Genomic DNA, 13,694 nt, shown 5'->3' on the forward strand with positions numbered 1-13,694 from the left:
CTCTTATGCAAATTTTCAAGATATGACAATATCATGAATGCAAGTTCTTATACACAATTTGAGGGAAGGGCATCTATTATTTATGAAAGTATGTCAATAAAAAGTACATCACAGTGCCAGTTTATATCATTTATGAAATATTTCATTTGCACTATAACATTGCATTTATTGTTTGATAAAATGATGTATATTGTTAGAGATTTGAACTGATCTATGCAAAGCTTTTTGTACTGAGGTCCACTAAATCAAGCTTTCATTCTTGCTAGAACAGCAACACTCTGTTGGAATTATCAAAAAGACTGAATATGATCGTATATTTAATTCTGATTATTATTTATTAGGATCTCATTCACAAGCATCTTATCTAATTTTATGTTGGTTATGAAATTTTAAGGTTGATAAAAGTTACAAGCAGTAAAATAGTCACCTTTTTGCAAATGTCCAGTAACAATTTGTAAAATTTCTTGTCTACAGTCCGAAAAATCTGAAAATGTAGTACGAAAAGACCACAAATTCCAACATACTTATCTCTCTGGTCAATTTCAGAAGGTTCACCTTAAACAAACATGCACAAAAATTAGATTTTTGAAATTTGCAAAAATATACAATCTTAATATTAATATAAAAAGGTTCTATTCTGCATTACCGAGTTTAGCTTCAACATTTGCAAAAATTGTACGAATACTATGTGCAAACTCTTCAGCAAATATGCTGTTTTTTGAAACTGACACGCCTCCATTGAGAGAATCAAATTGCTGTTCTATACAAGCCTAGTAAGAGAAATAAAAGCAGTTTACAGTATTAGTATTAATGAGAACACAATCATATTCAAAACTTCATCAAAAACAAATCATAGCATGTTATTCTTGCTGTGTTCTATTGAAATAAAAGTTTTACTGGAAACTTAAGAATATTAACATTTATTTATAGGGATTGTTGGTTGACCGTCTTTATTTTTTATATGTTAGATTAAATGTATACATTTATGAACTTAAAACCAGCAGTATTTATAGGACCCACAGCCCATTTATTTTTTACTTTGCTTCCTTCTTACCAAAAGCAGTGAGAAATTACTGTAATCTATATGATGTTCAACCACTTTTTTAATTTGTGGTTTCCAATAGCAATAGCAATAGCAATAGCACTTAGACTTACATACCGCCCTGCAATGCTTTACAGCACACCCTGGGCAGTTTATAGAGTCAGCAGGGATTAGGACAACTCGCTGTAGCCAACTCACCCTGAGCCAACTCGACATGGCCAACTCACCCTGGTCTAGGATTGTCACATTTTCACAATCAGCAATTATTAATTGTAATTTTATCAGTTTAGCAATAGCAATAGCACTTAGACCTACATACCGCTTCAGTGTTTTACAGCCCTCTCTAAGTGGTTTACAGAGTCAGCATATTGCCCCCAACAATCTAGGTTCTCATTTTACCAACCTTGAGCCCTGAGAGGATTGAACCCCAATACCCTCTCCTTGAAAGCGAAGGAAGTTTTAAAAACAAGTGGAAACAAACTTTCTGAACAAAAGTCCCAAACATCTCACCACCAACAAACTAATTTCTGCCTGCACATAACATTTTGACACCTAACATGCCAGAATATTAGGTGTACAATTCAAAAAAGAAATAAAAGCATACAAATTAAAATCATCAAAACATTTGGCAATTTTACACTATAGATTGTACTGTATTGTACAATTTTACACTATAGATTCTATAGACCACATTTATACTATATAAGGGAAATTAGGCAATATTTATCATACTACCTGGAATATCATGCCATCCAATAATTGACTTTCTAACTTTAACAATAATTTTTCAAATGGTTTTAGTTTATCTTCTTGGATTCCAAATTTAGGAGGATTGCGATGGACAGATTTTAATAGCCTGGTTAAAGAAAAGCAAAAAACAAAATTATGGAAGATTCAGAGTATTTCATGGACACAATTAAGCTTTAAGAACTTTCAGAGGGTTAGAGTTAAACCAAGCAATTTTTTGCTTCCTTTTAACAAAGGAAATCTTTTGCTACAGAAGTAGCTTTGCAGTTTGGCTGCATTCATGGGGCAGCAGACCTGTGGAACAACAGGACAGATTTATCCATAGGGCTAGCCTTGGTGAAAAAAAGAGGGTCATCTACATTATGGCAGAAGGCATGTACCAGCAAGGGTGATTCTAAAACATTTCATAACAGTTGGTCATTGTACAAATAGCTATATAAGAGTGACTTTGTAGGGGAGATGTGTGGCATAAAAATGCAATGAATAAATAAGTGCAATATTAAATGTTTTATCATTACATAAGCAAATATTTAATGGTCCATTCCACCAAAAGTGTCATCTTGTTGGACACAAGTTGTGCCTTCTCAGTACTTGCCCTGTGGAACAGCCTTGATCTTGTTAGCTTTTTGGAACACTCTGAAGACCTGGCTGTTTTCTCCAGGGATCTGGAGGTTAGGTGAGCCCTGCTAGTTATTATGCATTCTTTCGTGATTGGAGATTACTATTCCAACTTTGGGCTCATTGGTTTTATGTTTGGTCTTTAATTTCTGTAGGACATTCAGAGTCACCTTTGTAAGATAGGTGGCCATATTAAATACAGAGAAAGAGAGAGAGAAAAAAGATCAATTACTACTAACAAGGAATGTCCTACAGAGATTCTCAGTCATCCAAGTCATGACTGTGCCAAAGGTGCTTTTTCAAAAGGCAACTGGACTTTGATTTTCCTTGATACCGTTTCACTTCTCATCTAAGAAGCTTCACAACTGTCAGAACTGAAGAAGCCTCTTGGATGAGATGCAAAACATCTTCAAGGAAAAACAAAATCCAGTTGCCTTTTGAAAAAGCACCTTTGGGATACTAACAAGGAACTGCGAGACCTTGTAGAAATATCCAGTAGAACGTCCAGTCAAGATCCACTGTTATGAACAGATAACTGCATACTTTTAACTATTTTGTCGATGTTATTTTCTATAGTATTCTACAATGCTCTATAATAAAAGTAATTATTTTTCTGTAGAAAAAATAAGCAAATTTACCCACATACCTTTTGTACGTAGTCCAGTGATCTTTCAGTGTGGCATGATTATTTATTATCTCATCAAGTGTAAGTAGAACTGTCAGAAGTTCTCCAAGATGCTCATACATAGTCTGCTTGAAAAATTACATCACTGATCTGAGAACATATTCCATACAACCAGAAAACCTTACTTTAAATATAAGCAGTCATCGGAATGCACTCGAAATATCCCCCTGAAAAATACTAACCACTACAGATATAAATATGTAAAGTATAAGAAGGTAATAGTATTGAATATAGTGCTTTCTTCGCTGTATTTTTTTTAAACTTACTGGGAAATAGGGATCCCAAGAAAACAGATATTCTGGACTATTAAAGAACACAATACAATGTATCATTCTTTGTATTTAAAAAAAATCTGCCAAGGAAGATTTGATACATTTAAATCAAATCTTAAGGTTAACAACTTAAAAGAATTTTGTAATAAACAGTATAAAAATAAACTTTTACCTGAAAATGAACACCCGAAGTCTCTATCACATTAGGAATATTCCTGGAAAATAAAACATATTTCATGTTACTTAATAAACAGGTTTTAAAGACCCAAGCCTTTAAAATTTCAAAATAAATCTGGAAATTACTTCTAGTGTGCAAAACATACATGGGAAGGTAATTCTTGTAAACCGAGGCCTACTAATACAATATTAGAATCAAATTAACATGTCTCATGTAATTATAGAATGCAGGCCTATTCAAGCTTTGATCCAGAACACTAAACATCACCCAACAGCCAAGTATGCTACTGTGCATTTTTTTTTATTCTAATCCACTGTCTCTACAATGCAAACCAATTGTGATTCCAAAAAGACTATGGTGATATAATTATTCAACTTCTGATAATCCATAGTGGAGAACATTCAATTTAGTGAGGCACAACTTTGCATCATGATTGGAAAAGCGCCTCGGCTTAACTTATTAATCTTTTGTTTAACTCTATATTAAAATATTTTAAGTTTTATTACAAAGGAACTGATTGCCAATATCCCACTATTATGACGTAAATAGTCAAACTTCACATCAAATCTCATCTGTTAAAAAAGCAAAATCTTAAAAAGATAGTCAGGAGAGTTAAGAGACTAGAGAAGCAAACTACTTGCAAGATAGTCAATGCCTGAACAAAATACTGTACAGCAGTGATTCTCATTTTTTTCCTTCACCACGGACCCCTTTTAATACCTTTTGTGGCCACTGTTCATGGCCACAGACCCTCAAGACTTAACTCAAGATTTAAATCGTAACATTTCTTCAAGTCTTTGTGGACCCCCTGTGATAACGTTGTGGGCCCCCAGGGGTCTGCGGACCACAAGCTGAGTTCCACTGCTGTAAAGCTTCCAGAAATCTAAACATTTTAGCCCATGTTTTTAACATTTTATGAGGGCGTGGCCAATCAACAACTTATTTAAGAGAATATGCTACAGTATGCTTTTGGCTTGTGCAAGTGTACCATTCCTTTGGCACTCTTACAAAAAAAGGATATGGAAACATTACCTGCAACTTGCCATGTTAGCAAACTATGAATAATGGAAATAATACACTTTCAAACCACAAAATATACTGTATATAGTCGGCTTGCTTTCACTTAAAATTGTATTAATCTAAAATCCGATATTACATTATTTTCATAACAACACAGTGTGATAGTATTACAGGTACTCTTCGCTTTACAACCATTTGTTTAGTGACTGTTTGAAGTTACAATCACTGAAAAAAGTGACTTACGACTGTTTTTCACACTTACGACTATTGCTGCATCCCGGCAGTCATGTGAATAAAATTTGGACACTTGGCAATTGGCATGTATTTATGACAGTTGCAGTGTCCCAGGGTCCTGATACGATCAACTTTTGCAACCTGACAAGCAAAGTCAATAGGGAAGCCAGATTCACTTAACTAACTTAACAACTGCAGTAATTCACTTAACAAACTGTGGCAAGATCATAAAATGGGACAAAAACTTACTTAACAACCCACCTTAACGACGGAAATTATGGGTTCAAGTGTGGTCATAAGTCAAAGACTATCTGTACTTTGAAAGACAATCAGACACTTTTTATAAGTGTAAAAACCAGTAAGACACATAACATTTCCCTTATCCTTGAACTAATAATCTAGAAAGCTGATTAACATGCTAGACCTATAATTTGTTCTTAGTTAGCAAATAATTACTTGTTACTGGTATAAAGGGCAGCTAACTGGTGAACAACGTTCATCACCACTTCACAGCACCGTGTCACAAAACAAGACAGCTCCTGCAATGATAAATTTGTACTGATCAGTAAAATAAGCAATTTCTCACTAAATACACTTATTTTACTCACAAATGGTTCCGTATTACTGAATGAATCACATACCTTTCCCCTGGGAGTACAAGATGGCAGTCACAGGAAGTCCTTCCTCATTTTATCCTCCCAAGAACAATCCTATCGGGTAGGCTGAGCTAAGAGATTACAACTGACCTGGTGATATCCATGATGAAGAAGGAACTTTGGCATGTGGCATATATTTTAAGAACTAAGCCAACTACAGTCATAATAAACATGAGAGATTTCTTGGAATGTTTTGTTTTGAATGGTATCAAATCCCTTTGGCTTTAGTACCTCAATGCTTATTTCTGTTTATCCATCACAGCCTATAAATTCTTAATAGTTTCTGTTCTGTGCTATTATTGTATTGTTTAATCCTCTGTATTCAATGCAACAAAGAAAAACATGATACCATGCAGGTGTTTTGAACTTTAATTTCCTGCAGCTTCAAACAACATAACCGATTACAAAAAAACCCCTGTAAAAACTATAATTCAAGACCTCTGGAGCATATCAGTATTTTATTTAGCCTTTTCATAGACTGATGTCTGAAAGTGAAAACAGTCAGCAGCACAACTCATTAGTTATTTAACAACTGCATAGAACCAACTGTAACTTGCTCTGTAGCAGGAAACTGAGTTATAGTCATTTACGACTCCACCTAGAGAATGAATCTGCATCTATGTTTTCTGTTCTGTGGAAACAGATTTACTTTAGAAAGTTGTAAAAGAACAACAGTAATAAGATGAAAAATCTAAACTGTCTGAATTTATCTTCAAACAACATGGGAGACTGGCTTTTAAAAGACTGCCAATGTGTTGCAGTGCTGGAAAAGCTGGATTAAAACAAGAAGTCTCAGGTTCAAGCCCACACTCAGCCATGGAAACTCACTACGTGAGTTTGGTTCAGTCACTGTTTCTGAGCCCAGTCTAGTTCAGAGGGTTGCCATTGTGAAGATAAAATAAAGATAAATCCCAATGTAAACTGCCTTAAGCTTTTTGAAACAGACACAGGATATGAAACAAATAAAGAAAATTAGAAGACAATTATTCCTCTGCAATTCTAAAATAAAAAATGCAAATGAAATCTAGTAAATTGAAATAAAAAGGGCATTTCAGAAAGTTGGCTTCAAGCTCATTTTACTGCCAGTTATTTTTTTAAGAACCAACTCCCTTTTTATTAAGTGATGCTTGGCAAAACCCAATCACAAGGTACTGAAATTATGCCAAATGCACAAAGATGACTTTGAACTACATACAGCAAATTCAGCTCCTCTCTTATTAATAAATATATTATTTTCATCCAAAACATTCTCTTTTGTTTCCTGAGCTATACTTGCAGCATCAACTAAAAGTGATTCTTTAAATAGCTACAGTTTTTGCAAAACACACAATTTCATACAATTTTTAAAAATCAATTGCCACAATGCATATAATTTTTCTGATTTTCAAGGGAGGAAATGCTCACAGCACTGAATCCCTTGTTAGGGCACCAACAGAAAGAGAAGAAACAATAAGAAGTAGATATTGGATTCATTCTCTGCCATTGGATTGTCCATCAGCTGAACTGTCTTTCCATTATTAAGCAAACCTAGCAGAAAGTTAAGTCTTGCTGTTATTTTTCTTTCCAAACGCATACAGATGCATCTGCAGATGGGGAGTGTTTTAATCCATCATAGACACACTACAAATCGATGCATGCAAGAGTAATCTATTAAAATAGAGTCAACTGGGCACTGCTATAAAATCTGCAAAGCAAAGTGAACAGAGAAAAGAGAGAAATAGAAAGCTAGGAACAATACAGTGCTACTTACCTCTAGTTCACCCAAGGATTTTTACCTAAATCACTTTTGTTGTTGGCATGGAAAAAAAAATCCCATAGCACAATTATGAATTCAACCACTTAACAAAGAAAAAATTAACAAAAATTGGTATTATAAATATTACCTGGAGAAATGAAATAAATCTTCCCATCTGTATTTGACTATCTCCTTCCCCCTTACTGGAATCCACAGCTTGAAAAATAAACATGAAAATTACCCTACTTTGAGAGAACCCAATCATTACCAATCAATTATCCTTAAGTTATACCGTAGCCATTTTTTCACGAGTCATAATTAAAGCATACTATTACAAATCATATAAAACCAATGGAATTAAAATAAAAGCTTATCACAACATGCTGCTTTCATGTTTAAATTCGGCTTTATTATCCTATACCAGGGGTAGGCAACCTCGGCTCTTTTATGACTCATGGACTTCAACTCCCAGAATTCCTGAGTCAGCATAGCTGACTCAGGAATTCTGGGAGTTGAAGTCCATGAGTCATAAAAGAGCCGAGGTTGCCTACCCCTGTCCTATACCATGCAAAAATTACCTAGTGCACAATAAGAAACAAGGGGAGGAATTTTATTCTTTTACAGATTTGGCCATTTTAGGTTTATTTGCTTGGATGCTTCCCAAATAAGTGTGCTTGAATTTGCCAAGCTTTTTCCCAGTCCCTACATCAGAGTCAAGAAGAAGCTATTGAAAAAACAAATGTGACTTGTGCAGTTCTTTAAACGTTTTCTTTGCTTCCTGCCAATGAACCAAACAATAGTCAGTGTCTTGTTTTCATCTTGGCGGCATCTCACCACATCTTTCAAAATTATGGCATGATGAGAGAACAAACATGATAAAGGTATTACCTGCTTAACATACTAGTGGTTCATGTTACATTATTAAAAATACTGAAGAACATTTTGAAACATTAATGAGCTAATAACAAAATACTACTCTGAAAGCTGTGCATATTTTTTTATTTTATTTTAATTCCATTTATATCCCGCCCTTCTCCGAAGACTCAGGGCGGCTTACAAGCTTAGCAGTAGCCTTCATTCTATGTATATGCCTGCTTATTAGGGCTTTCGGGGGGGGGGGCCAAGCGGCATTATTACAAAGTCAGCTTATTGCCCCCAACAATCTGGGTCCTCATTTTACCTACCTCGGAAGGATGGAAGGCTGAGTCAACCTTGAGCCTGGTGGGATGCGAACCTGCACTAATTGCAGGCAGCTGGTGTTACTTAAGGAGGCATTAGCCCACTGCTCCACCAAGGCTCTTATATTCATTATACTTAGATAGAAAACAGACAGAAAGTCAGCTACAGAAAACATCCAATACTGGTCAGGCATTTCTATCAAGTACTTGTAACTTCTGTACTGGCAGCTCACCATTTGGGCATTAACATTCTATTCATCACAAGATGAGTTTCATGGTTTATCCGTCAAAACATACAAACTATTTCAGCAATGAAATATGCATACTGATGACATGCTTTATTTCTTAAGCAGGTCATCAGTATTACCATGTAATCTAAAAGTTCTAAACTAAATTAAAAATTGGTTCCAACATATAAAATGCAAAATGCACGTGACATATGGTCTACTATTGCTCTTCATAAACTTACTTTGAACATGCAACAGGTAAAATAAATCCACCTAAAAGAAGCGCTTCCTATTTTAGAGGTACTACTTGCAAGTTGTCCCCATAGCTACTGTTGGTAATGGGGCTGGAAAGAATTCCAAGACTTGTGCTCTGCTTTTCCTATCTTGTTGTATAATTGGTTAAAGACTTAAGAAAGTCTGTTTCCCAACAACAAAAACATATTTAAAGTTCATTACTGCACAGAGAATTTTAGAATAAATGTGTCCCATATTAGCATAATTAATATACAATACTTACTTCCTTCGCCATAAAACAGGAGGCCATTATAAAACTTTGTTTCTGCCTAGGAATAAAAGCAGATTTTTTTTCTTGCACAACAGTCTATATAGTTTTAGGTTATAGAAATGCATGATTACATCTTAAATATCAAATGTGAATTAAAATGTATGCAGCAGCTTATGCATGATACAAGATATAACAGAGATTACCTCATATTTTAACTTTTTGATTTCACAGCAAAGAGCAGCATATACAGTGATGACTTTGTTCAGAACCTGGATGAAAAGGGGAAAAATTCCAGGCTACTTTTATAAACAGAATAACTTTATAAATATAAAGGAGGGGATAGAATGTAGGTATGATATCATTTCATTCACATATTAACTTTAATACATAAATAAATGCTTAATTTAAGATGGATATTTCAACTTTAAGGACTGGGGACTTCCTGAATTCCATCCTTATCTATTTGTCACATCTTTTAGATTATAAACCTGGGAACAGAGAATATCTTGTTTATTACTGATTTTTGGCAAGCAGTTCTGGAAATATTATTAGTGAGAAACAAGATAAAATGATTTACAACTTATAAAAAAGATATATTTTATAAAGCACAAAAAGTAACAAAGCAATATCTTTGAAATAAGTTTTTGACATTGAGCAACATACCTTGTTTTCTGTCTTTATGAGTTCAAGTAAGGAAGACTGTTCATAAGGCAAAAGCTAAAATTAAGCCAAAATACGAATGATTTAACAGAAAATCAGAGATTTGCAACATGATTGTTTTAGCTAAATGAAACAGGAAGTTTAATCCAAACTGCAATTACAAAGGACAATCCCTGCACTATACTCTGAGGAAACAAGTACTATACTGGAGAGCCAAGAAATCCTTTAAAAATTTCATTCTAAAATTATTAAACAGGTGATGGTTGTCACAAACTAAATAACAATGACAAAATATTGAAATATAAATATTGGAATGGGGTGGAAATGTTATACCTTACTTCCAGAAGCTTATTTATTGAGTAAAGTGCTATCTTATCAGATGCATGGAAAAAATGTACATATAAATACATAAAGGGATTTTTTCCCAACTAGAATATTTTGGCAGATACATAACAAATGAATAGTTGAACTTACTAAATATAAACAAATACACCAGCCAACTTGGGGAAAACTGCAAATGTTTCTAATGATGGCCTGAAGCCAATATAGCCTACAACAAAGTGCATGGCAGCAGTTAAAAATTAATTATTTAACAGAAGGTGATTCTAGACAGATGGCTCTCAATGTAATTATTCAAAGACAGCATGCAGGTATTCCCACTTTAGTGATGTTAGATTAATCAACAGGATGTTCAGCCTGTACCCAGAATAGGAAGTGGGAGAAAGTCCCACATAAACAAGGCATTAGGCTGGAAAAGTTGCTCTGAATGTCTGGTTGTCTTATAAAATTCTGTGCAAGTACAGTATGTAGTTGAATAGTAAGAGACTTGGGTAAAATGACATAGGCACATAAGGCATACACATACACTTAACGCAATGGGGTCGAGATTGAAGTCCCAAACATCTCCAATGGAATCATCCAATGCATCTTCAATTCTCTTCAGCTGGGAAGTATATGCTTCCAGGAATTTTCCATAGTTCTTCAACTGCACCTCAACATGGATTTCTACAAGTAAGCAATATTTTCATTATATTTGCAAATATGCTGATTAAACTTGGAAGCACAGAAATTACCTAAATTCAAGCAATTACTTATTTTTTAAAAAATCATTCAAAATCATCTCTTCGTTTTCTTCACAGATGTTTTGTATTCCCAATCTGTTATTTTAATATTATTAATCAATATATTATAAGGATGTATAAGAATTTTAATACTGTAGCAAAATAACATTTCACCACAAGTCAGTCATTCTGCTATTTTGATAATGGAATTTATTACAGGAAGACTTTTGAAACAGATTTCATTCTAGTGTAGTCTTCCTAAAGCAGAAGTTTTATGTTGATGGGTTACATTGTTTTACAAATTTTACACTGATATTCCAACCAACTGAAGGGTACTAGGCTGGGGATGAATGAACTATAAACTTCATTATTATTGTATAAGATGGTATTTGCATTTTGCAGCTTTGAACTTTATTTAAATGTTTAATCATGGAATTGGAATTACAACAAGCAAAACAGGAAGCTGTTTTTCTTTTTATAAGCTACTAAACATGGTTGCTTATAATAAAGCACTTTCAATTCCTTTTAGTACAACCAGAGACAATTTCAAAAGGCTCAGCTGCTTTATAATTTCAGCAACAATATACATGTGAGTTAAAGATGTAAATGCACACTATATTCTAATAATGACAAAGCAAGTTATAACAAAATGTCAATGCAAAGGTAAAACTACTCAAATTAGTTGTATTATGATATTTTATGGATAACTGTTATGCAATTTGATAAGACAGTTTTGCAATATCTCATAAGTGACAAAATATGTATTTTATGCACAACAATTTAAAACATATGCAAGCGTGCAGAATATCTCCAAAAATACCGTAGTATATATTCCAATTAATATTCATACCATGTTAGCACTTGCAGCTAAGGAACATCTGTAAAAAAATTACAAAATACAAATGATACAGACTGTCACGTTCCAATTTCTGCAAATTAAGAGAGATGCATACAGCAACCCTCTTAATTACTTCAGCATGACTTCATATTTCAGCTAAAGCAGAGTGCAGCTGCAAGAATAAAGTCTGTATCCAAAAAGAATGTGTAAAATTTGGAGAGTATCTGCAGATTGCCAAAAACAAAACAAAAATAGAATAAACTACTCTGGAACAATGAAGTGAATCAGAAACCAACAGAAATCAAAGAGGAAGTGAAGTATTACTCTACTATCAGCAGGGAAATTGCTGTCAAAAAGAGAAGAAAGCATAATCTCGACTGGGAAGAGCCTTTACAGGAAAAACATTCTACCATCATAGCAGCAGAAGTTTGTAACATTTAGTTCTTATAGTTTATTTTACAATAGACATTATACCATGTTACATCATTTTTAGAAAAAAATTATCTCAGAATTAATGAAATATGCAGTGAAGATATTGCTGTTTTACTCAGTATTCATCTGAACCAGGGGTCTTCAAACTTAGCTCTTTTATGACTTGTCGACTTCAACTCCCAGAATTCCTCAGCCAGCATGCCTGGCTGATGAATTCTGGGAGTTGAAGTCCACAAGTCATAAAAGGGCCAAGTTTGAAGACCCCATTTCTGAACTATCTCATACTTCATCACTCACTACCACTAAAACAAATGAGACTCCTAACCTCATTTATAAAAATGCAATACAAATGAAGAAATCTTTTATTCACATCCTATGTATTATCAGTCCTGCAGAGAGGAAAATCTCAATCATATTCACTATAATATATATGATATATATTCAAGAGCCACTCCAGTTTTAATCCAGATTAAGCTAGGTCTAACCCACCTATCCCTTATATTCCGGATTCTCAGTAATTATCTTATATTTTTTCCCCAAACTTGAGCACTTTTAGATAGGCAGATGCAGTTATGAGACCATTCCTCCAGATTATCTATTAAAGTGCTCAATTAAAAAGTGTCCATTTAAGAAAAAACCTCCTAGTTTAGTGTTGAACAAAAGTACTTTAAATCAATTACAAAACGTCAACCATTTGAAGCCATGTTAGGAAAAAACCAAATCTTCTGCAGGGCACACACAGAGTTGCCATGTTCTCAGTCTTATATTTGACCTCAAACAAGTTCATTATCATCTACAGAAATTAGGGTCTACATTTCAATTTCAAAATACAATTGAATTATTCATTTTGGGAGTGGACCCTTACCGCAGCGTTTTCCAACCTTAGGAACTTGAAGATGCGTGGACTTCAACTCCCAGAATTCCCCAGCCAGCTATGCTGGCTGGGGAATTCTGGGAGTTGAAGTCCACGCATCTTCAAGTTCCTAAGGTTGGAAAACGCAGCCTTACCGTATGGTAGAAACGCTAAGACTGAATAATACAAACCGGCAGAGTGTTATATTCCGTAATTACTGGAAAGAGGAATAAGATTTCAGAATAACTTTTAACCACAAACTTTCCTGTACGCATACCTGTTACGGGAGCATATCTGGGTATCTGGCACAGGATTTCATCTTTAGGCAAAAGACTGGGAACTTTACATAGGGGGACCCAAACTCTCCTTTTAACCCCCAGCCACCTTGACTAAGAAAACGGATGGCCGCAGCAGCCTACGGACAAACCTCTGGGCATAAGCTAAGGTCCTTCCTTAAGGTTCGGGAGGAAAGAGTTAAGTTATCCCGGAGGAAAGACCCATTCGCCGGGACGAGTAGGGGGAACCGTTTGACTGAAAGGACTTGGCCATTCCCCCAAGAACTGGAGCTCGGTTGCAGACGCCCCTCCGCAACCACTCCCTGGTTTTCCCGGATTCGGAGCCAAGGTTCCCACCACAGGCTTCCGCCACCCCACCTCTTACTCTGAGAGCCGTCGTCAACGCGGTCGAATTCCCAATCCGGCGAGAGGGTCTCCAGCGCCATAACAGACCTACATCCAACGGCGGCGGCGGCGC

General features: G+C 35.0%; 1 protein-coding gene across 1 annotated transcript in view; it reads right to left on the reverse strand.

The window, feature by feature from the left end:
• The window catches only part of WASHC4 (WASH complex subunit 4), a 43,650-nt gene extending 29,956 nt beyond the window's left edge, over nucleotides 1-13,694 (reverse strand). Inside the window, exons 1-12 of the mRNA XM_083366516.1 lie at nucleotides 13,602-13,694; nucleotides 10,623-10,762; nucleotides 9,761-9,814; nucleotides 9,301-9,366; nucleotides 9,110-9,155; nucleotides 7,336-7,403; nucleotides 5,253-5,335; nucleotides 3,537-3,579; nucleotides 3,054-3,157; nucleotides 1,778-1,898; nucleotides 647-770; nucleotides 428-555 (exon numbers count right to left, since the gene is read on the reverse strand). Of these exons, the coding sequence (XP_083222642.1) occupies nucleotides 428-555; nucleotides 647-770; nucleotides 1,778-1,898; nucleotides 3,054-3,157; nucleotides 3,537-3,579; nucleotides 5,253-5,335; nucleotides 7,336-7,403; nucleotides 9,110-9,155; nucleotides 9,301-9,366; nucleotides 9,761-9,814; nucleotides 10,623-10,762; nucleotides 13,602-13,662 (1,038 nt within the window). The 5' untranslated portion in view covers nucleotides 13,663-13,694. The remainder of the gene's footprint in view (nucleotides 1-427; nucleotides 556-646; nucleotides 771-1,777; nucleotides 1,899-3,053; nucleotides 3,158-3,536; nucleotides 3,580-5,252; nucleotides 5,336-7,335; nucleotides 7,404-9,109; nucleotides 9,156-9,300; nucleotides 9,367-9,760; nucleotides 9,815-10,622; nucleotides 10,763-13,601) is intronic.

Source organism: Vipera ursinii (assembly GCF_947247035.1).
Source record: "Vipera ursinii genome assembly, chromosome: 6".
In the NCBI taxonomy this organism is placed as follows: domain Eukaryota; kingdom Metazoa; phylum Chordata; class Lepidosauria; order Squamata; family Viperidae; genus Vipera; species Vipera ursinii.